Raw genomic sequence first — 25,764 nt, forward strand, 5'->3', positions numbered from 1 at the left:
AGTCTCGTTTAAATGTGTAAGGTTGAATACCCTTTATTTTTATGTTGTAACTCGTAAGTCGTAACTCGTATGGTTTGGTAGATTTATAATTGATTATATGTTTTCTATTGATTGAAATAAATACGAATAGACTGTCAAGAAAATATTAAAAATATTATCAGAACTTTATAGATTTGAGATAAAAATATGCAAGGTGGTAATATAATATAAATGTAATAAGCGTTCGCTGTGAAAATATAAAGAAAAGAAACTACTTTTTAAGCGTGAATCAGTGAATCTTACGTTTAGAAAATTTTTGCGCCCGCAGTGCGCACTTTCTAGTTTCTTGATAGTACTTATCATAAAGTGGCAAAATATGAAATTAAAAGATAAATAAAAGAAGAAGCAGTTAAATTGTTGACAGCACCGATCGACAGCTGTCACCTGTCAAAATTGTTTCCATCTCTTTCGCTCCCGGGTAGTGTTCAAGGTGGATATAGCTTCATATTTTTTGAAACAAATATTATATTTCAGGATATTTCTGTAAAATCTCATTGTGTTAAAGATAAATATAAATCTAGAAATTTAACAAGTATATTACAGACCGTTTTATGGTAAAGATTGATAAGATATTCTGCGGTACAAAACTTGTGTTCTATGTGTCCACCAATGTTATTGAAGCTAAAAGTGTTAAAATACTGATAATATCAAATGTGTTGTGCAAAAAGGCTTGAAACAATATAGTGGCTTCATTTTAAAAGTGTTAATAGTCATAAAAGTACTTTGCGATCGTTTTACTTACGTATGGAAATATAACCTAAAAATTGTAGACCTTAGTGCTTCATATTCAATTTATTGGTTTTCCAGATGAGTACGAAAATCATTAAGGCCAGCGCCGTTGAGCCCGATGCTTTCGAGACCTCGATCTCGCAAGCGTTGGTCGAGTTGGAGACCAACTCGGACTTAAAAGCTCAACTCAGGGAGCTTTACATTACAAAAGCTAAGGAAATTGAACTCCACAACAAAAAGGTAACTGTTCTAGCCTATATGATGAAAACAGTAGTGATGTAGGTAGAATATTATTCGGGATACAAAAAAAAAATCAATATAAAAAAAAATAATAGTGAAATGATGTTGTTTTTTTTATATTTTTTATGCAACAAATTCCAATTAAACATTTCTGTTTTTCAGTCCATCATTATCTATGTACCAATGCCTAAACTGAAGGCATTCCAAAAGATCCAAATCAGACTAGTACGTGAGCTTGAGAAGAAGTTCAGTGGCAAACACGTCGTGTTCATTGGTGACCGCAAAATCCTGCCCAAGCCCAGCCACAAGACCCGCGTTGCTAATAAGCAGAAGAGGCCTAGGTCCAGGTAAGGATGCTGAGATTTTAGACCAAATAATATACTCTGATTCAGTTGATCATGAATCTGAATGTAAACAAAAAGATTGAACTGTACAAAATTATTGTGCTGTTGCATTTATTTACTGCACATCCAATGTGATATATAATTGGTACCGCTAATCCTTTGGTTTAAGGTTGGAGGTTTGCAATCAAAGCTTCATGTCTAAATTCCTGGAAGCTGATTATATTTTATATATTGTATTATGTATAAACATTGTAACTTCCACAAGAAGAATAACACTTGCTGTCAAGTGAATGGTGATATTTATAACACAGTCACATTAACTTGACATGGTTTGATGACATCATTATGAAGCGGGTAGGTTATTGCATTCCAGCGATGTGTCAAGTTAATTTGACCGTGTTATACTGTGCTGTGTGATACATACTGTGAGTTTATGGTAGTGTCTGATAGTTATTATTTTTCTTGGTAAAGTGGTAGATGTTTAGCCAAAATTAATTATTAGCATCAAATAGGAAAAATTTAATAAAACTTTTGGCATAGAGGCCATGGGGTTAATGTTGGCAAAATGTATGATACATTCTATTTTGCTTGTGTAAAGGATAGATCGAAAATTAAGATTTTTGAGTTAAAAATATTTAATTATTCATGTCCATATAAACTGTTTATGTCGGTCTTACACTTTTCTAGTGAGCATTTATTTATTATTTCTTCTGCCTATTTCAGGACTTTGACCTCAGTGTATGACGCTATTTTGGAAGACTTGGTGTTCCCCGCTGAAATTGTGGGCAAGCGCATCCGAGTCAAGCTGGACGGATCCCAGCTCATCAAAGTGCATCTCGACAAGAACCAGCAGACCACTATTGAACACAAGGTAAGATTAAGTTTTAACTCAAAGTCGGTGATGATAATACCCCCTTGTGGGCGAAGGCCTAAAGGTGATTTGTAATTTCATTTCATCTGGATGCATTTTAAATTAAATGCATCTATTCCCTCACATTAGTTTTAAATTTTAAATTTTGGCTAGGAAGTTTTGGAGGCGAATTCTTAGAATATAATATTTTGTTAAACAAAAATTTCCAGCTTGGGATTTGTAATTTCATTCTGGATGCATTTTGCGTTTAAATTTTTTGGCATGCAATTTTTCAAGGTGACTTAGAATATTATAATATTAGGTCCTTACATATGAAATTGCGTTTTGTATGGGAGGAATATAAAGTCGATTTTTTTTTTGTATAATATTTAATTAATCAAAGTATGTACCATTGTTATCAATGCATTTTTGCCATCTTAAGGGTAGTTCGTTGATCACTTTACCAAAAAAAAATGGAGGGACGAGAGTCAATAAATTCTTTAAATGCAGTTTGGACTGCCACATTAGAGTAGAATTTTTTTCCTTGTAGGAAGTTATCCAAATTCCAAAAAAAATGCTAATCTGTTGGAGTAAGGTCCGGGGAGTACGGTGAATGTCACAGACAATCCAATTGCTGCTCCTCCAGTTTTGCGTTCGTCTGTTGTGCAGTGTGTGGTCTAGCGTCATCCTGAAGCAGCAGTGGCCTAGAGCGATTGACCAGCCTTGGTTGTTTAGCAGCTAGTTCTTCCATCGTGGTTTGCGGTTGCTGACAATAGATATCTGCCGTAACAGTTTGGCCAGATTTTAGAAAGCTGCAGTGAACGACACCGGCACTAGTCCACCAAACAAGTAACTTTTTCTGAGTCAGTTTTCCCTTAGGGCAGAATTTGGCAGATTTTCCAGGGGACAGCCATTGCAACGAACCCTTCCGAATTCCGATTATCGTAAAGGATCCATTTTTCGTCACAAGTAATGATCCGATTTAAAATCCCTTCATTATTGTGTCAGTTGAGCAATGTAACGCAGCAGTCGACGCGTGTTTTCTGGTTTGCTTCACTCAACTCATGAGGTACCCACTTTTTTATCTTCCCAATTTGCTTCAAGTGGATTAAAGCAGTTTTATTACTTACACCAAAGCCTGCTGCTAAGTGCCCGCCCAGATGAGGCGATTCACGCGCATAGTCCATAGTATGGACTTGAAATGCGCGTATGGACTCCATACGCGCATTTCAATTTCGAGCCTGTCCAGATGAGGCGTATTGCGCGCGTTATACGCGCGTAAAACGCTGGGAGGGATTCAGCAGCCACTTACAATGGACTCGGAAACATCCCTTGGCAAGATAAAATTATATAATAATAATAATATTAGAGCTTACCAAGAAACGCTCTTGGGTAACAAAGACTGGATATTTTTTGGACCACTACGCTAATAGACAACCTTCTGTTCGCGCACGTGGAACGTAAAAGAAATATTAAAACGAAAATAAGATGAATACCGAGCTTAACAATAATTTTGCCATTATATTAAAACATATTTATACCGAAATAGACTGCAAAATTTTAAAAAATATGGTCACAACTCACAAAAAAGGAATTTCAAAGAGGAACTTTTTCCGCGATACAATAAAAACATTATTTATTAAATAAATTTGTTCTAATATGACCAAATATTTTTTTTAAACTAAATACATAAGTTGTTTCAAAAATATCCGCAAGGCCTTACAAATACAATCAATTGTTTGGGAAGGTATGAAATTGGGACACTTCACTTTTCATACGACTAGGTTAGATCGATTTTCAAAATATTTTTATAGTTAATAATTTATTAATGTAATTCTAATTTGTAAATGATTTTTTCTGAATTTATTTAACTTACTTCGTTAATAATTTAATAGAAATGGGTAATGGTCTATATTATTTATAGAAAAACATATTTTAAAATGTGGGACAAAGATTAAGGGGGGTATTACATTATCATTTATATTGGATCATTTCTATGATCATATATAGGATTCAATATATATGATCATTTGATCATATCTGCATATTACACTATCATATATCATTGATCCTATTTTACGTCATATGTGGTTTCAATAGCCAATGGAGAGTGCTAACGCTGACAGGTATTGACGTCAGGGTTACTAGATCTCAGAGAATTCGATTTGTCAAAAGACATCGTCATTTTTAATATGGCTTGTTTTTTGTTATTTCAGCAAGATTATCCAAGTATATAATTAGAAAAATAATTACATTACATTATTTGAAACATATTAACGTACAAGAAATTAAAAACTCTTTTTTTATATTAAATAACTGGCAACACCTATTTCTATGACCGTATTGGATCCAATCTCTCAGCAAATGTCAAAAATCTATGATCAAGGAAGAAACGAATCATATGTCTATATTAACATTATCCAATATCATTGTCTCAATGATCTCAGATCAAATATATATGATAATCTAATATCCCCCTTAGATAGAAAGTACATTTTTTTTTAGAAATGCTCAGCTCTAGTATCTCGGATATGCGCGTAAAACGCCTCATCGGTGGACAGGCTCTAACTCTGAAGTGGTTTGCGATGGATCCGCTTCCACAATAGCCTTTAATTGTTCATTATTCATTTTGGTCTCGGGTCGTCCACAGTGCTTGTTCTGAAGGTCGAAATTTTTAGAACGAAAACGTTGAAACCAAAACGTGTTTTCTTTTGCGACACCAGCGCCATACACATTGTTAATTCTTCGAGCTGTTTCTGCAGCACTCGTGCCACGGTAGAACTCATATTCGTAAATAAAGCGATATTTCAATTTTTCCATTGTGCGATATGAACGACTCCAAAGAAAAAATAATCAAGAAAAAAACAAATGAATGACTGTTTTGGAAACTGAAATATACCAAATAAATGAATATGTAGTTATATGTATAAATTTGAATTTGGAATTCTTAACCAAAGAGGAGATATTTGAGATCAAAGTGGCCTGTACAACAAAACGCCATGTACATATGTAGGGACCTAATATTTTGTTAAACAAAGACCCCGGAATTATGGGATTGGAGAAAATTCTGGAATGTAAATTAAGTTGGTGGTAATGGTAAAAATAATATGGTTTGAAAATGACTAATTTTAAATTTAGCATTTGCCATTTTGTATTTATTTTTGTAAAATGTGTGACAAAAGCCCATTAATTTCAACAAGAAAGTAATTAAGTAGTAGAGATTTAGAGAACAATGGGGGCGCTAAATATAATGTATTCTCTAAGTGTACAGTACAGAAAATAAGTTTGGGAATCTAAATTCTAGTATTATTAGGCTAGGTTTTGTATGCAAACAATGTGTCGTTATATTATCCATCATTTGAAGTATGATGTATCACATAGGGCAGTCAAGATGCAACAGCTTATGTGTTGTATAAATGTTCTTATAAGTACAAATATTCTTCTTATATCCGCTGTGCTGATTTGTGTAAACTGTAAAGTTTGGATACCATCATATTTTTTTCTATTACAAAAACTTATTTCCAGGGACTCGAAATATCTCCATAAAATGTTTAATCAATATCAATTCAGTTGCAGGTGTATTTAAGCTTATACTAACGGATTGTATTTAGATATATTTTATTGAATGTCACACGATTTTAATAATTTTAACTTCTAATATAAAAATTCTTGTGTCACAGTGTGTGCGCGAACTCCTCCAAAACGGCTTAACCAATTTAGGCAGATGGCGAACCTTAAGTAATTTGGTCTCGTTACGTCAAACTCAGCCAACAGATCACAATTGACATTGAATTGACATGATCCGACCAAATGACGTTGGTCTGTCAACTGCCTAGTAATCAATTTCTTCGATGGTACATTCGTAAGGCCTGAGAATAGGTTTTACCTACTTTTTATATTGATACATACTAGAAATAATTTATATGGCAAAACAATGTTTGCCAGTTTAGCTAGTAAGTTTATAAAAATAATCACGAATTCCTTGTTTCAGGTCGACACCTTCCAGTCAGTATACAAGAAGCTCACGGGGCGTGAAGTCACGTTTGAATTCCCCGAACCTTACTTGTAAATTTAGACTAATGACTTTACAATAAAAACAAAAACATATCAGTTATTTTTATTTACAAAAATAAGGTGAATTAACGATATTTTCAAGTTCCAAGAAGGAAATTCTAATGGTCAACAGAGTTGTTAAATTTCCTCCAAATAAGTCCAATAGTTACGAAGCCTATTTGTTACTAACACACTATACTCTTTATTATTTTTTGCGGCTGCAGGCTGCTTACCATCAAATTGTATAATGTCTTGTAGAATATGCTCGAGCTTCAAGGATAAGTGTCTAAACACACTAGGCTGAATTACGCCGGCGTAAATTCTGCCGCGTTTCAAACGCATACAAAATACGGACAGAACACGATGGACGACACACTATGGCGAAATTTCGTCGCGAGCCGAACTTCCGTCAAGCCGAGTCGAGACTCGAGCGTAAAGTTCGGCAGCGGTTCGGCAGTAATGTTTTTCAAAACCGAACATATCAAAAAGCAATATCCGAATAAAGCAAATCCAACCTTAACTCCAAAGCGTTAACACACATTACATCTGAGAATTTTAAAATTCCGCCGCGTGATTTCTGCTCGCGTAATTTATAGTGTGTCGTAACTCGTATCAGACGGATGCGGCTGAACGTAATGTCGGCCACGGAAATTACACCGGCGTAATTCAGCCTAGTGTGTTTAGACATTAAGGCTGATTTTAGTGTCACGCCGGTCGCCGACACTGAAATTATGAAGTGTCAGCACAGACTGCTACGCGCTATTCCAAAACACTTCCTAGAATTTCAACCATATCAGGCCATCAGCGCCGACAGTCAGCGTTAGACTGAAATCAGCCTAATAATAATTTAACCTCCAATTTCCAGGCTCGCACAAGGAATTTTAATACTTCGATCGCAGATTCCAGGCAATGCTATTGTTGTCGCGATCACCGGTGCTCTTATGGGGCTTGAAGAATTAAATTAATTAAAAATAAATAGGAAGAAATATATTTATAGCAATATATTTTATTTCAACTGGACAATGATTTTGAGAGAGCTTACGTATTAAAAGAAAAATGCATTATCAGTCTATAAGACTATATAAATAAAAAGTAACAGTTCCCAGAGAAAGAGAAATAAAACACAATATAATAGGTACATAACATTGGCAATAATTTCAATATTAAAATACATACATTAATTAAGGCATTTTTACAATTAATGTACCTTATACTTACAATGGAACTAACTCTACCTTATTGAAATATTTTACAATATTATAACAATATTATGCATACATAACGGTATTCATGAATCATCCCCTTATAATAAAAAGAAAATATTACAAGTAACAAAATAGGTAGTAAGTAGTAACTGCTGCACTCAGAGACAAATAATAGTTACTTGATTGTATTTAAATGAACAGATTTTATCTCAAAAATTTCATTTTTAATTACAGTTTTAAGTAAATAATATTCGTCTTTGAGTGCGGTAGAAGACTGTCCAATGTGTGGTTTCTATAACCATTTTTCTATTGGCTTTACTTACTTCTTACTGCCCTTACATTTTAAAGACTGTTCACCAATCCCATGCCTAATAATTAATATGATATATTCAAAAAATCAAATTAGTATGCAGAGGCATTCTGCGTGTAACGTTTTTATAATATTATTATGCTAGCACACTCTTAAAAACAAACGTAAGAATATTAAAAAAATAATGCTAGTTAGTATTAGCAAATGGAATGAATACACTCGTTTGAGATAAAGTTACAGTAGTAATAAAATATAGCTTTTAGATTTTAGTTATAATTTACTCATTACGCAAATCGTGTCATAATAGTTGATGAAAGTGAAATGATAGGACAAAGAAATAAATTACTGATTTAGTTATTTATTATTCGAAAATGTATAATGTCCAAAACTCTTTGGACTTTATACAGGGTGTAACAAAAACCAAGTGATAATACTTTAGGGTGTGTACGTATTCCTTGTTGAGAGTTCATTGTGAAAGTAGCGGCGCTGAAAGATCTAATTTTTTTTTCACTTTTGTATGGGGAAACTCGTGACGCTCGGACCCTTGCCCATACAAAAGTAAAAAAAAAATTTCGTCTTTCAGAACTGCTACTTTCACAGTGAACTACTCTACAAGGAACACGTACACACCCTAAAGTATTATCACTTATTTTTGTTACACACTGTATATTTTCGACGTGGGCGCGTGAGTTAATTTAAGCCAATTCAATAATTTTTATACTGACTAGTAAAGTTGCCGACCCGATTTTAAGGGTTTGCTTCACAATCGCCTAGTCGCGAATAACTTACTCTGAAATTAGTCTCTCTAATGCCGCGGCCGCACATGCGTCTATCGTACGAAGCTTCGTGCTATGAGATGATACCATTGGACGATACACGCAGAAGCACTACGCATATATGCCGCAGCATAAGAGACAAAAGTTCCGGATAAGCTATTCGTCATTTAGTCAGTTCATATTGCAACGTGACGTGGCATTTTTAAATAACTGAACTTTACTTTGAGTATTACTTTATTTTTAAATAACGCAAAGCGCGGCATTTTTAAATAAGTAACTAAACTTTAAATAAAATACATTGAATGGGAATATTACGCAAAGGTCGCAGCAGAGGGCACTACTAGTACATACAGTAAATAATCCGACATAATGTCAAACGTCGAACAAAACTTAGGTCCGATTCAAACCGGAATGGTAGTGGCCGGCAGCGACGCGGCTAGCACTTTCGGTGTAAAATAATTTTAAACTTTATTTACATACTTCATAATTACTAGTATCGCTTGAAAACTTCAAAAAGGTTGCGCGGCTGCCCGCGGTGACGCGAACCACCGCGGGCGGCCGCGCGTTATTCGACAGAAAGTGATCGCGGCTGCCTGCGTCCACGCGCGACGCCGCGAGGTGCCGCGCGCTCTTTGCGTTGGCTCCCCCCGCCGCACGCGCTAGTTTTCTATGTTCTAGCGACAGGATAGGCCGTTGTGTTGTCAGAAATTATATTTAAAAATGAAAAAATCGTATTGCAAAAAAAAAAATGGATACTGAAGAGAAGCTAATTACTATGGTACAGCAATACCAGTGTAGGCTCTGGAAGTGACGCGCGGCCGCCAGCAGCCGCCGTCGGCGACGCGTAGTGATGAGCAAAATTGGTATTGGTCTTGTAACAAATGCAAGACCAAGACTGACTATGCAAGAGTCTTGCTTCATGCAAAACTCTCGCTAAAAATGTTTACTTAGTCGCAGACCGCAGTGACTATAATACGAGATAAAATATTTATCCTACTAATATTATAAAGGCGAAAGTTTGTTTGGATGTATGGATGTGTGGATGTATGGATGTTTGTTACTCTTTCACGCAAAAACTACTGAACGGATTTTTATGAAACTTTACAATAATATAGCTTATACATCAGAATAACACATAGGCTACAATTTTAACCGACTTTCAAAATGGGGGAGGTGTTATGTTCGTTTTCTTATATTAAACGATTACTCCGCCGTTTGTTAACCAATTTTCAAAATTTTTCTTTTATAATATAGGGTATCATCCCAATTTTTTATTATATTCACAAAAGTGGTGATCTGATGAAGGATCCATAAGTAATCGAGGGAACTCCTCAAAACTTATAGGGAAACATGTGGTGACTTCGGTTTCGTGAGAAGTATTCTAAGCATATGCTACCAACAAGTAAGATTTTGCACCCAGATAATATACCTGGTATACCGTGGCCGGAAGGTGCTGAGAAAACTCCTGATTCTTTATAGATACATGTTTGGGAGTTTCGGCGTTGTTTTAAGAACAGAAAGCATATGTTACTATGCAAATTACATTCATCATCATCATCAGCACTACCATATTATACCATTTCATAGTCTTTTAGATCGAGACTCGAGTTTGTCAAGCGATAATTTAAAAAAATCTATAGCTACCTAATATTATAAACCTGAAGAGTATGTTTGCTTGAACGCGTCAATCTCAGGAACTACAGGTCCGATTTAAAAACTTATCTCAGTGTTAGATAGATCATTTATCGAGTAAGACTATAGGCTATATTATATTATCACGCTCAGACTAATACGACCGAAGAAACTCAGGAAAATGTGGGAAAAACGGGGGAAATATTTTTTATGGGAAAATGTACGGTTTCTGTAAAATTCCTAATTTACGCGGGCGAAGCCGCGCGGGACACCTAGTAACAAATATATTATTATCTACTTAACGTAAATTTCAAGTTACCTGTTCTAAATTTGAAGGGTTTCTTTGCAATGTAAATTGACTATTACCATTAGGCGACTCCAAAACAGCCTTTAATCATCTTTAAAAATTATAATTCATCTGCATAATATTTATCAAAATGTACTGGTTCTGGATTATTTTTACTAGCATCACTCTCTATTTTCTCGTTGGTAACATTACTTTCTAATTGGTTGGTTGGTTTGATGACTTTGATGTAGTTGACTGGGACTAGGCCTGCGTGCTGTCTGTCCGTGGTGGCCATCAGCCAGCCGGAGTTCCAGTATTGGCCTTGAAGGTGTTGGGGCGCCAGGGTCAGTACTTGGTTGGCGTTGAAGCTGACTTCTTGTGGGGATGTCGCCTGGTAGTCGTATTGCGCGACGGCCCGAAGAGGATTCTGCCACGAACTTGGATCGTTCACTGAAAATAAATAATTAAATTATTGAGTCAATATTATATTGGATAATTATAATCTATTAAAAAATTTTTAAAGGGTAATCAACAAGAGCAAAACCATTGCTCCTTGTTCTTAAACATACATACATGTTTTATAAGTCTCATTAATAACACTAGCTAAAACACGAATAAAATATTTTTTTTTAAAAATGATTCCTAGATAGATCGATTTATCGCCCCCGAAACCCCCTATATATTAAATTTCATGAAAATCGTTGGTGCCGATTCCGAGATTTCAATTATAAATACGTATGTATATGTTACCGTCCAAACCCGATTTGAGGACAAACCAGTTTTGCCTAGGCTCAACTAGTTCTTCCTATAAGCGATAGGATTAACTAGTATAGCCTAGTTCAAACTAATTTGTCCTAAGCCCGATAGGATAGACCAGTTTAGACTAGGCCAAACTAGTTGATCCTAATATCAATACGCACACTCTAGGATAAACTGGTATGGCCCAGTCTAAAAAAAATAGCGGGGTCATTGGTCTTGCCAGTCTGTGGCCCGAACTCTAAATTGTACACGGAAAACCCAGGCACAGTCAAAGCCAGGGCTCTGTTGAACGTGCCAATCAAGATAATATAGAGAATATGATAGTCTCTTGGATGAAGGACAACATTTCAACGAAATAAGGCTTGACATAATATTATATTCAGTTCATGAAAAACCTCACTTACTCTTCAGGGATAAAGCAATCGCCATATAGGGCATTATTTGGAATAGAACACAGAGTAGGACTTTAGACTTCCTCTTTGCGGCAAGAAATCATAAATAATATTCAGGATGAAGATGATTTAAGGAAGGTAATAGAAGAGGATCGCAATGTTACCCTGACAGAAGACAGTGATGATAACGTTGCTGAACAAAGAAAAATTTTATTCATCTGAAATAGACATTCATAGAGCTAGAACAACTGCAGCACAAAATCTTGTGAAACAGGCTAAGAAAATGAAAGCTGCTACTTTTATAAAAATGATTATTTTTCCAATCACGGAGTATTTTATTCAGTTTATCCATTTATTTTCACTTTCTAGATATACTACGATGTTTAGACTAGGCCATACTAGTTTATCCTAGAGTGTGCGTATTGATATTAGGACCAACTAGTTTGGCCTAGCCTAAACTGGTCTGTCCTATCAGGCTAAGGACAAATTAGTTTGAACGAGCCCATACCAGTTAATTCTATCGCGTATAGGAAGAACTAGTTGAGCCTAGGCAAAACTGGTTTGTCCTGAAATCGGGTTTGGCCGGTAACATATATATATACAAGAATTGCTCGTTTAAGGTACGCGCACAGTTTGTCGGCGCGTGCCGGGGCTTGCCGGGGCGGATCGGGGCTCAGCGCAGTGCAAAATGCACTATAGCACACTATTGCCGGGCCGGGCCGCATCGCATTGACGGATTTTGAGTACTTCGGATAGCTCCAGTGTGACCACTCTTAAATCACTCGTGACTCGATATATCAAAAACGTTGCTATCATTGAGGTATTATAGACTGGAGAGAGCCATATATCGGTGTATAAGCGTCAAAATCGTGTAATGTTATGTCCTACTTACTAGGACATAACAAAGGAGTCGGTCTGCATATTTCAAGTAATAAAAGTGTTAATAAAGGTTTTTAGTGAACATTTGATGTTAGATATTGTTGAGTTTTGTAGTTCCGCTAAATAATAAACCATAAGAATGGCCAAAGAATGCCTCAAACACGTGGATTTAACATTAAATACGTAAGTTTTGAACAACGTTTTTTGGGCTTTTCAATCGGTATTTTTGTAAGCTAAAAAGATAATTTATAAGTTTATTAATCCCTTATTCGTGCTATGTAAGGCATTAGTGCTAAAAATGTCACATCAATTAATAATTTGGCTATAAAAATTGCATAGCTTTTTACGTGTGTTTACGGATTCTCATTACTTGAACTATTAGTTTATCGATATCATGAACTAAATGACTTTCTTTCCTGTAGATATCACAATGTGCTTCGAAATAATCGACAAATAGAAATATTCAAGAAAATAAACGCACACTACTTGTATGAAAGTAAGCACAAAATGGCCACGCGATGACTAAGCGAGGGCTAAGACTACATCTATACTATAATACTTTATCTATGGTTGCTATATTCTACTAAAATCTACTAGACCGTGTTTTAGCTTCTATCGAAAATCTACCTTTATTAATCAATGTAGGTATTCTACGTGGTTGAAACTAAAATAAAACTAAAATGTTTATATGGACAGTCTTCATTATGCATTTTAATTTTTTATATGATTTGTTATATAATATCGATCTTCTATTAAAATTTACAAACAATTTTGGACTACTAAATCGTCATTCATTTGACCTCAAATCTACCAAAAAGTGGAAATCTATGTGAAGTGTGGTCACACTGTTGCCGGGGCGCAGCGGGTTTGTCGGGCCTTGACGGGCCTTGTCGCATTGACGAAAAATCCGCTGCGCCCCGACACAGTGTGCAATACGCGCATACGCTTCCATACAAATTGTATGGAGGCGGATTTTTGCGATGAGCCTCGGCACGCTGAGCCCCGGCACGCTGAGCCCCGGCACGGCCCGTCTCAATGGGCTCACTCCTTTAAAGATATAAGATAAGATTACGTCGTCAGACGCGAGTCATGACTCATGCGACGCAAATGTTTTGACGGAACGACGGACAAGAACGGCGTCGCGCGTCGCTGGAATGGCATACTAGACATAAAGCCCGCGTAAAAAAAAATAGCGGAAACTGCAAAAAGTGTTATCCTTTACCTTTTCCGTGGTCTACTCTATAATTGGACGCTGTTAAGCATTCGTGTACTAACCCTCATAAAAATTGTGCATTGAGTTATGAATGCAGTTATGTTCTTTAGATGATTTAGAACAAGACTGCATGTCAAAAAATTGTGGGTTAGGACACTAATGCATAACAGCGACCATATATTATGTGCCAAATTTCATAAAAATCGGTACAGTAATTTGTGAGTACCAGACGATAAATTAGAATTAGATAAATACGAGCCAGACTGGTCTAAGGTTGCGTTTGATCGAGAAGATTTTGGGGGACTTTGCCCAGCAGTGGGACAGCATATGAGATTAGCGAAGTTAACAAACAAAAGCAAACAAACGAACTTTTCAGTTTTTTAATATAAAAATAGAGATTATACACTCGTTAGGTTCTCACGACGAAAAATATTGCGGCAATATGACCTCGCGTTAACGCGTAATGTTTACACGGTAATATCTAAAGCTCACAGAAGAATATAAAGCTGCGCGTCCACTGCATGGGAATCGGAGCGTACGGAGCGTCGTCATTTACGAAATGGCGATGGGGTGCGTCCACTGCATTCGAATTCCGCATCGGCAATTTAGTTATTAATGTATATATGAAATGTGTGCGTTAACGCTTTGGAGTTAAGGTTGGATTTGCTATGTTCAGTTTTGATACTTAGTTTCGATGCGCTTTGACTCTGCACTAAATATATAAATTGACCCATAGACGCGGCTGCGGATGACGTCATCGGCATAAATTTGGGTCTCAGGCGCAGAAATGCCGATCCAGTGCACGCAGTACCATACAAATCAATACAAAGCAACAAATCCGTACGCTCCTTACGCTCCGATTCCGATCCAGTGCACGCGCAGCTTAAAGAGGATATAAACGTAGCATGTAGATGTACAACGAATTTGAATATTATGTGCGAAATACCAATGCATGATGATTGATAACCCAGATCTAGGTCAAAATACATTTGTGTTTGATAATACTTAAGAAATCGAGTCATATTTGCGAAGAATACGCATAAAGAAATCACACTGATAGGCCTCCCGTGACCGATAACTACAATATTTGATAGTGTTATCTTTCGTGTATTGGCTCTGATAAACATTTATGTAATATAATAATATGTAAAAATATCGATTTAGTGCTTGCAAAGAGTTTTGGTAGCATCATACTGGAGATAAGGCACCCGGCTGCTGCATAACAATTGAAAATCTATTGTATCTGCGATTCCCACGATCGAGATATTACAAAAAAATGTATAAATATACCTACATAAATTTAAAAAATTAAATTTCTTTTAAATAATGACTACCAACCAAATTGCATTACTTTCAAACTAATTACATAATTATGTAATTTACATTACAAACTAGTATTGTAGTAAACAACTTGGGCTGGTTTGAGGTTTTTGTCATAAATAAAACTGAAACTTACATCTCTCGTGTATGTTTGATGCGAGTCCATTGAGCATTCTTAGGACAATGTAGGGTGCAGCAGCAATAACAGCAAAGAAGAGGAGAATAGGCCAGCTGGAGCCCCGCACTCGCTGCTCGGGTGTGGCTGAACCATTCTGAGTAGCCGCTACAGCCTCAGCCCAAGCCTAAAAATAATATTTTACATATAAAGCTAGGATATGCTCATTTTAATTATCACTATTTAATCTATCAAATCAATCAAACATAATTGCAAACAAGGCGAATCTACATTGTGTTTAGAAACCTTGAATTAACACAATAACATGAAGCTATTATTATAAAAAACAAATACATAGCTTCTATTCCAATATTTAAAACAAAAACATAGAAAAAACAAATACATAGTTTCAATTACAATGTTTAAAACAAAATATAATAATAATTTATTATTATGTTGAGAAGGTTGTGGTTGAGGTTTATTGCAGTTTAGTTTTTTTTTTTTACCTTAAACTCATTCTCTGTCCGAATTCCCAACAGAACAAGTAATTTTCTTACAATCCAGTTTAAGCTTCTGACAACAGCAAATGTTGACCAGAATTGTGCAAAAAGAGATCTCAATCTTCCAAAATTTTCTGCCACGCCTGTATAAAAAATGGACAAATACATAATCTATATATTGTGCTTCTAATTTTAATGGCAAAGTAGATATTGGTATATATTATATAATATAATATGTTTGAAAATACAACTTAGACATACACATTTTTAAAAGGTACATAAATTATTATGTAACAATAGGCTTTGTAAAATAATTCGAGTAACAATAGGCTTTGAGTTTAGATATAATATTTTTGTTTGGGAAAATATTAAATTGAAATTGCTGACAACAATATAAATATTAAACTATGATGATTATTGATTAGGCATTACCTAACAAAAAATAAACCAAAAATTATAAAGAATAGTAATAATCACATATTTACCAAGTATTGCTCTAAATGAACTTGTCAAAGCGAAGAATGTGTTCTCAAGCATCATTGCAACACTGCCCACTGCATGCACCACACTTTGAATTGAATCAAATGTAGGTCTTGAACTTTCCTCGGCCATTTGTATAAATCTACAAATCATTTAAGTAACAGAATCAGTTTTAACTGTTTTTAAGATTTTAAGAAAGTAAAAATAATTAAGTTAAAGCTATATGTACATAAATATTGTATGTTGTGTTTTACATTACGAGAACAATAAGTGAATATTTATTTTAAAAATGATAAAAGTTTAAATATTGTAATATTTTGGTATGAATCATTGTCATTTACTTGTTCAGATTGTGAAGAATAAATTTCTTTAGTTCTAATTTTTGTAATATGGTATTTAGTATAATTATTGTGTTGTTATTACAGCATTTGCCTTCACGTGCTAACCTTGCACGAAAGAAGATCAAACTTCATCCGGTTTCTCTGTTAAGTCTTGACAACATTCATCATGCTAAATAATCGCTCTATCAGCGTTAGAATGCGGCAAAACGAATAAAGATAATAATAATATAATTAAGTTTCCAATGTGCAAGGGTCTTCAAGGGTTAGAAACATAATAAAAAAAACTAGTGGTTTAACGTCAAAGCTACCACTAACTTAAATAATCTAATCCACTAAGAAATCCACTAGCCACTAAAACCAAATTTTTCCCGCCGAAAGGTACGTCTCAACCACCAGATCTAGTGGAAATTCCACTAAGTTGGCAACACTGCCCCCCCTCACAGAAAATAAACTATTACACACAGGATAGATATTATAGTTGGTGTTATGACTTATGAATTACGCATTTAAATAAAATGTAATACTTATAATATTCAGTTATTCTACGGTAATACGGCTCACTTTCAAAAGACTGCTGCGATGTGCGTGTAAATCATACGTACTTTCTGTTTTGATCACACTTTTTTTCATGTCGACTAATTTTTTTGTGTAACTTTCTTACGGATATTATGATTGTAGTTAGAAGAAAAAATTTTTTTTTTGTTTACTTAGGCACCTTATAGGTCAGAGCCAGGGTGGGGCAAGCGCCCCAGCTTGTCCCTGTGTGGCTACGCACATGATGCTACTGCTAGTTGCTTTGACCTTTGCAGAGATAATTAAGGTTTATGAAGTTAGTAGTTATATTAAGATAAAAATGTTGTTTACATTCTCACACACAACTTCAGTATTAAGTGATAACAAAATAGTAGTTCTAGGTTTCCATACTCTCATAGTAATGTCAAATAAATACAATATTATCCTTGTATTATCAATAGTGGTATTTACCTGCTCTCAATATCTCCCCCGTACATAGGTCCGTACCTATTTAACCCTCCGTATGGGCTCATACCCATGCCTCCCATTCCATACCCACCGCCAAAACCTCCGTAACTATTATATCCCCCATATCCCATTCCATAATTTCCACCCATGGCCCCCATACCTCCAAACGGATAGCCACTGTTCATGCCATAGTTGGACTGCATAAAATCAGGTCGTGGAGGCAGCGCTGGAGGTCCAATAGCGGTAGACGTAGATGGTATTGCATTTCTGAATCCAAGTGCATCGTTTGTTCCCCCCACCACAGTGTTCGATAAACTGGGGTCAAAGTTTCTCTCGAGTTGCCTTGGTGTTTCACTCATTTTAGGATATTGGATGTGATCACTTTTGTCTATAATTTATGCTTTTAATTATTTCCATAGATAGAATATATTTTGAAGTGTTCAAAAATTAATAGATTATTTACAAGCCATTCACATTCACGAATCTACAAATATATACTAGTAATCTGTGTTCACGAATAATCACAAAGTAAAAACATTGCTTTCGTTTTTTTTTTTTGTTAATTCGTCCCGGTCGGGACAGGCAAAGGGAGCGTTGCCCATACAGCCATTTCTATGTTTTCTCTATTTAATGAATGATAGTGAAGGCCGAAGCCAATTCTTTTATATTAACCATCTGAAATAGAGTTTTCATCAGGCCGAAGCCAATTCTTTGATATAAATAATATGAATAATAAGTTTTTTCATCAGGCCGAAGCCATTTCTCATGTTTTGATAGTATTGTTTTGTTTAATTAATACTGTCCCTTCTTCAATTTGACATATTGTCGTCATAGGTCATTGTCTTCATTGTCTTGACGTGGTCTTGACTCTTGACAGATGCCTAAAAAGGCTAAAAAGTCTGCTAATAAACAGTTCAAAGTTATGTACATTAAATAATATTTTATTACTAAAACTAAGAAAAACGAGATGAAAAGCAAATATAAAAGAGAATTATTTACAACCACAAAGTACTTATATATAATTAGGAAATTTACAACACATAACCGTTACAGAGAACTATCTCTGTGTTACTATATACAATCTCAAGGTATATAGGTAATGACTGGTGAGTACCTATTTAATTATATATCACCAATGGTAGAAAGGACGTACTCATATATTGGCTTATAACAATCGGGTGTTTTCAGAAGCTGCTGAAGGGAGTGCGGGATGGCTTCAGCAGTTTTAAAGATATCCATCAAGTGATTAATAAAAATAAATCTTTGAAGAGTAAAACTGTTACAAGTAAAGAAAATGTGATCCAAGGTTTGTTCAGAATGATTACAGTAATTACAAACGGGTGAAGACAATATATTCAATCTATGAAGATGAGCATTAAATCGACAGTGACCAAGTCTAAGACGGCAAATAGTAGAATAAAATTTCCTGTCATGAAATGAAACACCTTTAGTAAACCATGGGACTGACAACTCCTGTTTAATCTTAGAATACCATTTTCCTTTGGTTTCCATGGTCTGTTTCCAAAAATTTGTAAATTCGATTTTAAAGGTTTCTTTTATTTTGACTAAAACGTCAGATTCTGGAAGACATATGTTTTTAATACAATGCTCCTGAGAACAAGTAGTTATAGCTCTTGCTAAAAAATCGGCTTGTTCATTTCCCTTAACACCAATATGTGACGGTGACCAGACTAAAACTATATTTTTTTTGTTTAATGTTGTTAATTTTGTATATTTTTCTCTAATATCATGGATAATATAGTTAGTTGTAGCACAAAATTTGGGGTTATTTAAGTTTTGAAGAACGCTAAGACTATCGGACACTATAATCCATTTATCATAAACTTGAGTTTCAATATACTCTAATGCAGACAGAACTGCTAAACACTCAGCAGTAAAAATACTTGTTAAATTTGGAAGCCTAATACCATATCCTTTCTTATCCTGTTTAATATATATGGCTGCTGATACCGCCTCAGAAGTCTTTGAACCATCAGTATAGACTTGTTGATAACCAACTAGGTTACTTAGTAAAAGGTAGACATCTTCTTTGCACTTCAAAGAATTATCAATTACAATTTTTAGTGGAAAATATTTAGAGCTAAATGTGCTCATATAGCAAGGCCATAAGTCACTTTCATATAAGTTATAGTCTTGCTTTATTTTTACAATTTCAGGTAGGTAATGTAATAAAATAGAGGAAGAAGAACCACTCTGCAATTTTACAAGAAGAGGATGATTTTTAATGGATGAAATTCTCAACAAAAACCTGTATATTAAATATTTAAAGCGAATTTTCAAAGGAGGGATGTTACATTCAACCTGCATTGATATAATGGGTGTGGAACACATCGCACCAAGCACAATCCGTAAGCACCTATTTTGAACTTTATCTAGTCTATCAACAAAATGTGGAATAGAAGCAAAGCATACATAACCATATTCAAAATGGCTTCTTACAATAGCCTTGTAAAGAATTAATAAAATTTTTGGATCAGCTCCCCAATATGTGCCTGCTAAAGACTTTAATATATTGCAAGCCTTTAAAGCCCTGTTTGCTAAGTAATCAATATATTTATTAAATTTGAAGGAGTTCTGAAAAATCACACCTAAGAATCTAACAGTTTTGTCAACTGCTAACATACTATCTCCATATTGTAGGACAATGTTTGTTGTTTTGCTAGGTTTTTTTGAAAAAACTAAAACTTTGCTTTTTTCAGAGCTGATGTCCAAGCCCAGATCATCATAATAGGCCTTAAGGCCGAGGAGAGCAACTCTGAGATTTTCAATAGCTGCAGACAACTTGTCTGCAGTACAATATATAGTTAAGTCATCTACAAACTGTAGGTTAGTAATGTTTTGACCTAAGACAATATTTAACTTATGTATATACAAAATAAATAGTAAAGGACTGAGAATTCCACCTTGACTTATTCCTTTGTAGGAATACCTTGGACCAATCAGTTTATTTTCAAATTTCACATATAATTTACGACCACTAAGAAAATGATACACCCAATTTACCAATTTTTCAGGTAATTGTAAAGAAGTTAAAATAGTTGAAAGTTTTTCCAAATTGACATTATTATATGCGCCAACAACATCAAAGAAAATACCAACCAATATTGAATTACAAGACAGAGCATTGTGAATGTCCAAACAAAAATGACTCAAGCTCTCTCTAGCCGAACGGCCACGCCGAAAACCGAACTGATTACTAGGTAAAATATGATTTCTTTCTATAAAAAATTCCAATCGCTGTTTAATAAGCTGTTCAAATATTTTGCCAACACAAGAACTTAAAGTTATAGGTCTATATGAATCTGCAACATTTATATCCTTTCCGGGTTTTAATATTGGAACGAGACAATCTGTTTTCCACTGTTCAGGAATCATGGAATGGCACCACAATGAATTTAATAGATTAAGGAACAACTTCATATTTTTGGTGTCTAACAATTTAAACATTTTGTAAGATAAACAATCTAGACCACAAGCAGAATCTTTACGAGATTTTATGGCTGCTTTCAGCTCTTCAAATGTAAAACTATCTACTAAAAAAGAATTTGGAGATGTTGTCACATTGGAATTACTGTTCTTATAATTATTTGGTACTGTATCTGGAGTATATTTATTTAAAAACTGTAATATCCATTCACTATCAATGAAACTACTTCTAGGTGTATAACTTCGGTTGAATTTTTTTATTTTCATCCAAATTTGGCTCATAGGAGTTAATCTACTAACAGATTTACAAAAGTTTTCCCAAGAAAGTCTTCGCTCTTGTTTCAATACGCGTTTTTTATGCGCCTGAAGACGCTTAAATTCGACAAAAGTGTCAATACAAGAATTCGCTTTAAACCGCGCATAAGCTTGACGACAATCATGTACAGCCTTGGAACATTTTTCATTCCACCATACTAATGGAATTTTAACTTTTTTTTTAACGTTACTACAGGCAGAACTTTGAGAAACAGAATTAACAGTTGGGGTGCAGAACTTAGGCTTATTCAAACCGTTGATAAATGTGCCACATTTATCAACAGTTTGAATTATAAGCGCACAGAATCTATTATAACTGTCGATTAAATCGCATGTTTCAATTTGAAATTTTTTTAATTTCTGATTAACAGTTTTTTCATACAAATCCCAATTTACTGTTTTCAGATTCGTGTGAAGAGGAAAACTTTCAAATGTCTGTGACAAGTTACTATAGGGAGAGAATGATGGAGAAAGATTCAATGTTGTCAGAGTTGGTAAATGATAACTACCTAACGAGTCTGAAGAAACTTGCCATTCACAAAATAATGCTAACGATGCCGAAACAAAAGTCAAATCTAGTGCATTTGGCTTCCATCTATGCGACCCTACAGTGGTTGGACGTCCATCATTCAAGAGAACCAAATCATTCTCATCAGCGACATCAACAATATCTCTCCCTCGCGCGTCAACTTTGCCGCAACCCCATAAAGTATGATGCGCGTTAAAGTCTCCAGCCAAAATTATCGGTTTCGGAATAGTGTGTATTAAATCATTAAATTTTTTCTTATTAAATTCAGGAGTACAGCTTCCTGGGCTGTAAAAACTTACAATCGAAATTTGTTTCTGAAAAATTTGAATCTGAACAACAATATTTTGTAAAGAATCATCATAAAATGTATTAATTTTGTTATAGACTATAGTGTTATGAATTAATATGGCTACTCCATTGTGATTATTACCACAGTCATTTCTCACAATAGCGTATCCTTTCATGTTAAATGTGATATGTGGTTTGAGCCACGTTTCACTAATTATACAAATGTGGATGGAATTATCTAATAGAAATTTTTGTAGTTCATATTTATTACTTGGCAAGCTTTGACTGTTCCATTGCATAATATTTACTTGGGCAGAGAATGTGAAAGATTGTTATTTTTTTCTTTTATAGTTTCTTTTATTGTTTCTGAAAGAAGCTGTGAGTTTATGCTTGCATTTTGAGTCTTGTTCAGAGTAATAGCTTTAATTAAACATTCTGTGAGTAACGTAAGTGCGTTTTTATTTGAGAGAAGTACATTTAATAAGTCTTTACTATTTGTGTTTTCATTCAATGAAGGGAAATTTTGTAATTTATTATTAAAAAGGTCTGCATATGATGTAGTTGTATACTTTTTTTTATTTTCTTCTATTTTCATTTTTTTAACTCTACATTCTCCAGATATAGATAAATGGCTACCTTTGCAATGTACGCAAACAGCTTTATCTGGGCTTTGAGTACAGTTTTTATAATTGTGAGCCTCGGCACATATCGAGCAACGCTCTGCATTCTTACAAAACTTTGCTAAATGCCCGTATCTTAAACATTTATAACACTGTTTCACTGGTGGAATATATGTCGTAACAGGAAATCGCCACATATTTATTAAAACATATTCAGGCAATGATGTAGAGCACGAAAATGTAATTGCCACTGATTGCGTTGGTTGCAGCTCAAAGCTGTTGTTAACCTTAGCTTTTCTCATTATTCTACGTACACATATTACCCTTTTTGTACTACTCGAAATTGCTTTATAAATTTTTTGATTGGACATTTCGGTCGGTACGGAGTTGATGACACCAGTCAACTCCGTGCTACCAGCTGGAATGCTTGCTTTTAAATGTTGGTCTCGTAAAAAAGTAGTATTTTCAAGAAATGCGTTAGCTAAGTTCGGCCGATTAAAATAGACTCCAACTTTGAATTTATTAATTTTTCTCAAGAAAGATATTCCCTTAATCGATTGTTGGAAAATACGACTTAAACCCATGAGGTCGCGAGTACCTATAGGAGTTTCACCTGTGCTTTCCACGAAGACTACAAATTCAAATCCAGCTGCGCTGTCCTCTGGATAGCGACGGCTGTAATCATTTACTCTATAAGGAGCATATTTGCTAAATTCCTCTGTGGGCTCAGACTGTTCAGAGCTACTCGACTCAGCCTGATCATCCACCGGACTAGACGATATTGGTCTCTTCTTCTTCCGTTTGGACGGCCGCTGAGACATCGCGGCGCGCCTGGTCCCGTGAAGGGACTTTTATATAATTAAAAAACTTACCAACAATACGAAGAAATAATTATATACAATTAAAAAATATATACAATACGACAAATATCCTACAATTATGCAACTTTTAACAATAAAAATCAAATTAAATTTTCAGTGCTGAAAAATTTTCTACTTTTCCCGCCACTCCCGAAAATCCACATTGCTTTCGTATTCGTAGTATTTCGCTTTGAAGTTTGGACAGCAAAAAATTTGACAGTTGACATTAGACTTTTTTTCTTATTATGGCACTTCGGCTATATAACCATGGCCAGTGTCAAGTATTGAGAATGGCGGGAAAACAGTATTGTTGCATACAATTTTCAGCATCGTTTCTTTATTATCGTCAGGTCAAAAGTCGGAGTAAAAAGTCAATACAGTCAAGTCAGAACACACACAAACACCCACAAACACCCACGAACGCCAACACCAACACAATCACTAACACCAATGCCAATGCCAACACAAACACCAACCCCAACGCCGGCTTGGTGTTGGTGTTGGTATTGGCGTTGGTGTTGGCGTTGGAGTTGGCGTTGGTGTTGCTGATTGTGTTGGTGACAGGCCGCCATCTACGAACACCCACGACCATCCACAAACACACACGAACACCAACGAATACACACAAACATCGACGAACACATACAAACACCCACGAACATCCACAAACACGCACAAACCCCCACGTACGAGTGCAAACACCGACGCCAACACTAACGCCAATACCAACACAAACACCAACGCCAATACCAACTCCAACGCCAATACCAATGCCAACATAAGCACCAACACCAACGTCAGCGTTGGTGATGGTGTTGGCGTTGGTGTTGGTGAACAACAGGCAAACACTCATAACACCCACGAACATCCACAAACACACACGGACACCCACGAACTTCCACAAACACACACGAACACCAACGAGCACACACAAACACCCACAAACTTCCCCGAACATCAACAAACACACACGAACATCTACAAAAACTCACGAACACACTCGCCCACGATCATCAACGAAGACGCACTAACACCTACGAACACCAACGAACACGCACGGACCTCCCCGAACATCCAAAAATAGACACGAACATCTACAAACACTCATCTACCAACTCCAACACCAACACCAATTCCAACACCAACACCAACACAATCACCAACACCGACTCCAACTGGTGTTGGCATTGGCGTTGGTGTTGGTATTGGCATTGGTATTGGCGTTGGTATTGGAGTGGGCGTTGGCGTTGGTGTTGGAGTTGGTGTTGGTGATTGTGTTGGTGTTGGCGTTGGCATTAGTGTTTGTGTTGGTATTGGTGTTTATGTTGGCATTGGCGTTGGTATTGACATTGGTATTGGTTGATGGTATTCCCTGGTATTACCAATAGTTGTCTACCCATACGCCATCTAGTTACTAAAATGGAAACTTTTTGACAATAAAAAAAATAGGGAAATAGCAAATGCCTTGAATTTACTAAAAGGTGTTGCCATAAAAACTAAAAAGTCTGCCCTATTATCATCTGTGCCTCAGCCCTCAATCCTCATTCTTCGATTTGTCAAAAATCTATTTGTCAGTATTTTCATCAAATTGTGTTTGTTGTTATTTTCGCGTTACTTATTTGGTGTAATATAGAAAGAAACATACCATTTGAAGTGTGATATATTGTTTATTATTTGTAAAGGTACGTGTTTTACATAATTCGGCTAAAAGATTTTACCAAATTTTATTGTTCTCTGATATCACCATTGCTGATTAGGTTTTAGGTGTTTTTGTTGCAAACACTTCAAAACAGTACGTAATAGCACTAAATATTCAATAACAAATAAAATTTGTTTTTACAAACTTTATTTACACAAATTATAGAAGTCTAGACCCTAAGACCCTGAGAATAAAACTTTTTTGTAGTAATGTAGTATGTTTGGTAAAGGTTTATGAGAATACCCCAAAATTGGGGGGCGGGGGGGACTAGGGAATAATTATCATCAAGTTGTAAACACTACTGTAAAAAATAAAATAAATGATTTGTAGTTCACAATGTAATTCCGGGGTTCATTAAGTACTTCTGGGAAACTCTGTTGAAATAATTTTTATTGACTACAGAAATATACTAACAGAAAATTACATGTAAGCTAACTCATCAACTCGCAAGCGGCACCCGGGTATCGCATAACAATTGAATATCTATTGTTTCTGCAATTCCTACAATAGAGGTATCAATGGTATTTTTCAGTGCTAATACTTTGAAGAAGAAATATCTTAT

The 25,764-nt window shown here is 35.3% G+C and overlaps 3 protein-coding genes and 1 long non-coding RNA gene across 6 annotated transcripts in view; 3 read left to right on the forward strand and 1 right to left on the reverse strand.

Annotated features, from left to right (window-relative positions):
* Positions 1 to 409: 409 nt before the first annotated feature.
* On the forward strand, positions 410 to 6,309 carry LOC121734474 (40S ribosomal protein S7). 2 transcript variants are annotated; one of them, XM_042125096.1, is made up of 5 exons: positions 410 to 469; positions 847 to 1,008; positions 1,171 to 1,355; positions 2,076 to 2,223; positions 6,194 to 6,309. In XM_042125096.1, the coding sequence occupies exons 2-5, from the start codon at positions 847 to 849 to the stop codon at positions 6,269 to 6,271; spliced, it is 573 nt and encodes a 190-aa protein (XP_041981030.1). In that variant the 5' UTR covers positions 410 to 469; the 3' UTR covers positions 6,272 to 6,309. The 2 variants fall into 2 exon arrangements, with proteins under 2 accessions (XP_041981030.1, XP_041981023.1); XM_042125089.1 differs by lacking the exon at positions 410 to 469 and adding an exon at positions 570 to 593.
* A 4,263-nt stretch (positions 6,310 to 10,572) lies between these two features.
* Positions 10,573 to 17,977, reverse strand: LOC121734416 (peroxisomal membrane protein PEX13). Its single transcript, XM_042125030.1, has 6 exons — positions 17,960 to 17,977; positions 17,448 to 17,928; positions 16,128 to 16,264; positions 15,649 to 15,785; positions 15,164 to 15,329; positions 10,573 to 10,914 (listed from the first exon to the last, which is right to left on the reverse strand). Exons 2-6 carry the CDS (start codon positions 17,801 to 17,803, stop codon positions 10,586 to 10,588), a joined length of 1,125 nt encoding a protein of 374 aa, XP_041980964.1. The 5' UTR covers positions 17,804 to 17,928; positions 17,960 to 17,977; the 3' UTR covers positions 10,573 to 10,585.
* A 356-nt stretch (positions 17,978 to 18,333) lies between these two features.
* On the forward strand, positions 18,334 to 18,914 carry LOC121734574. Its single transcript, XR_006036757.1, has 2 exons — positions 18,334 to 18,550; positions 18,633 to 18,914. It is a non-coding gene; the product is annotated as an uncharacterized LOC121734574 (long non-coding RNA).
* Positions 18,915 to 25,093: 6,179 nt separating this feature from the next.
* LOC121734303 (focal adhesion kinase 1) overlaps positions 25,094 to 25,764 on the forward strand; it is a 126,347-nt gene continuing 125,676 nt past the window's right edge. For both annotated transcript variants that reach the window (XM_042124881.1, XM_042124889.1), the window contains exon 1: positions 25,094 to 25,185. The gene's annotated coding sequence lies outside the window, so the exon portion shown is untranslated. The remainder of the gene's footprint in view (positions 25,186 to 25,764) is intronic.

Source organism: Aricia agestis, chromosome 1, assembly GCF_905147365.1.
Source record: "Aricia agestis chromosome 1, ilAriAges1.1, whole genome shotgun sequence".
Classification (NCBI taxonomy): domain Eukaryota; kingdom Metazoa; phylum Arthropoda; class Insecta; order Lepidoptera; family Lycaenidae; genus Aricia; species Aricia agestis.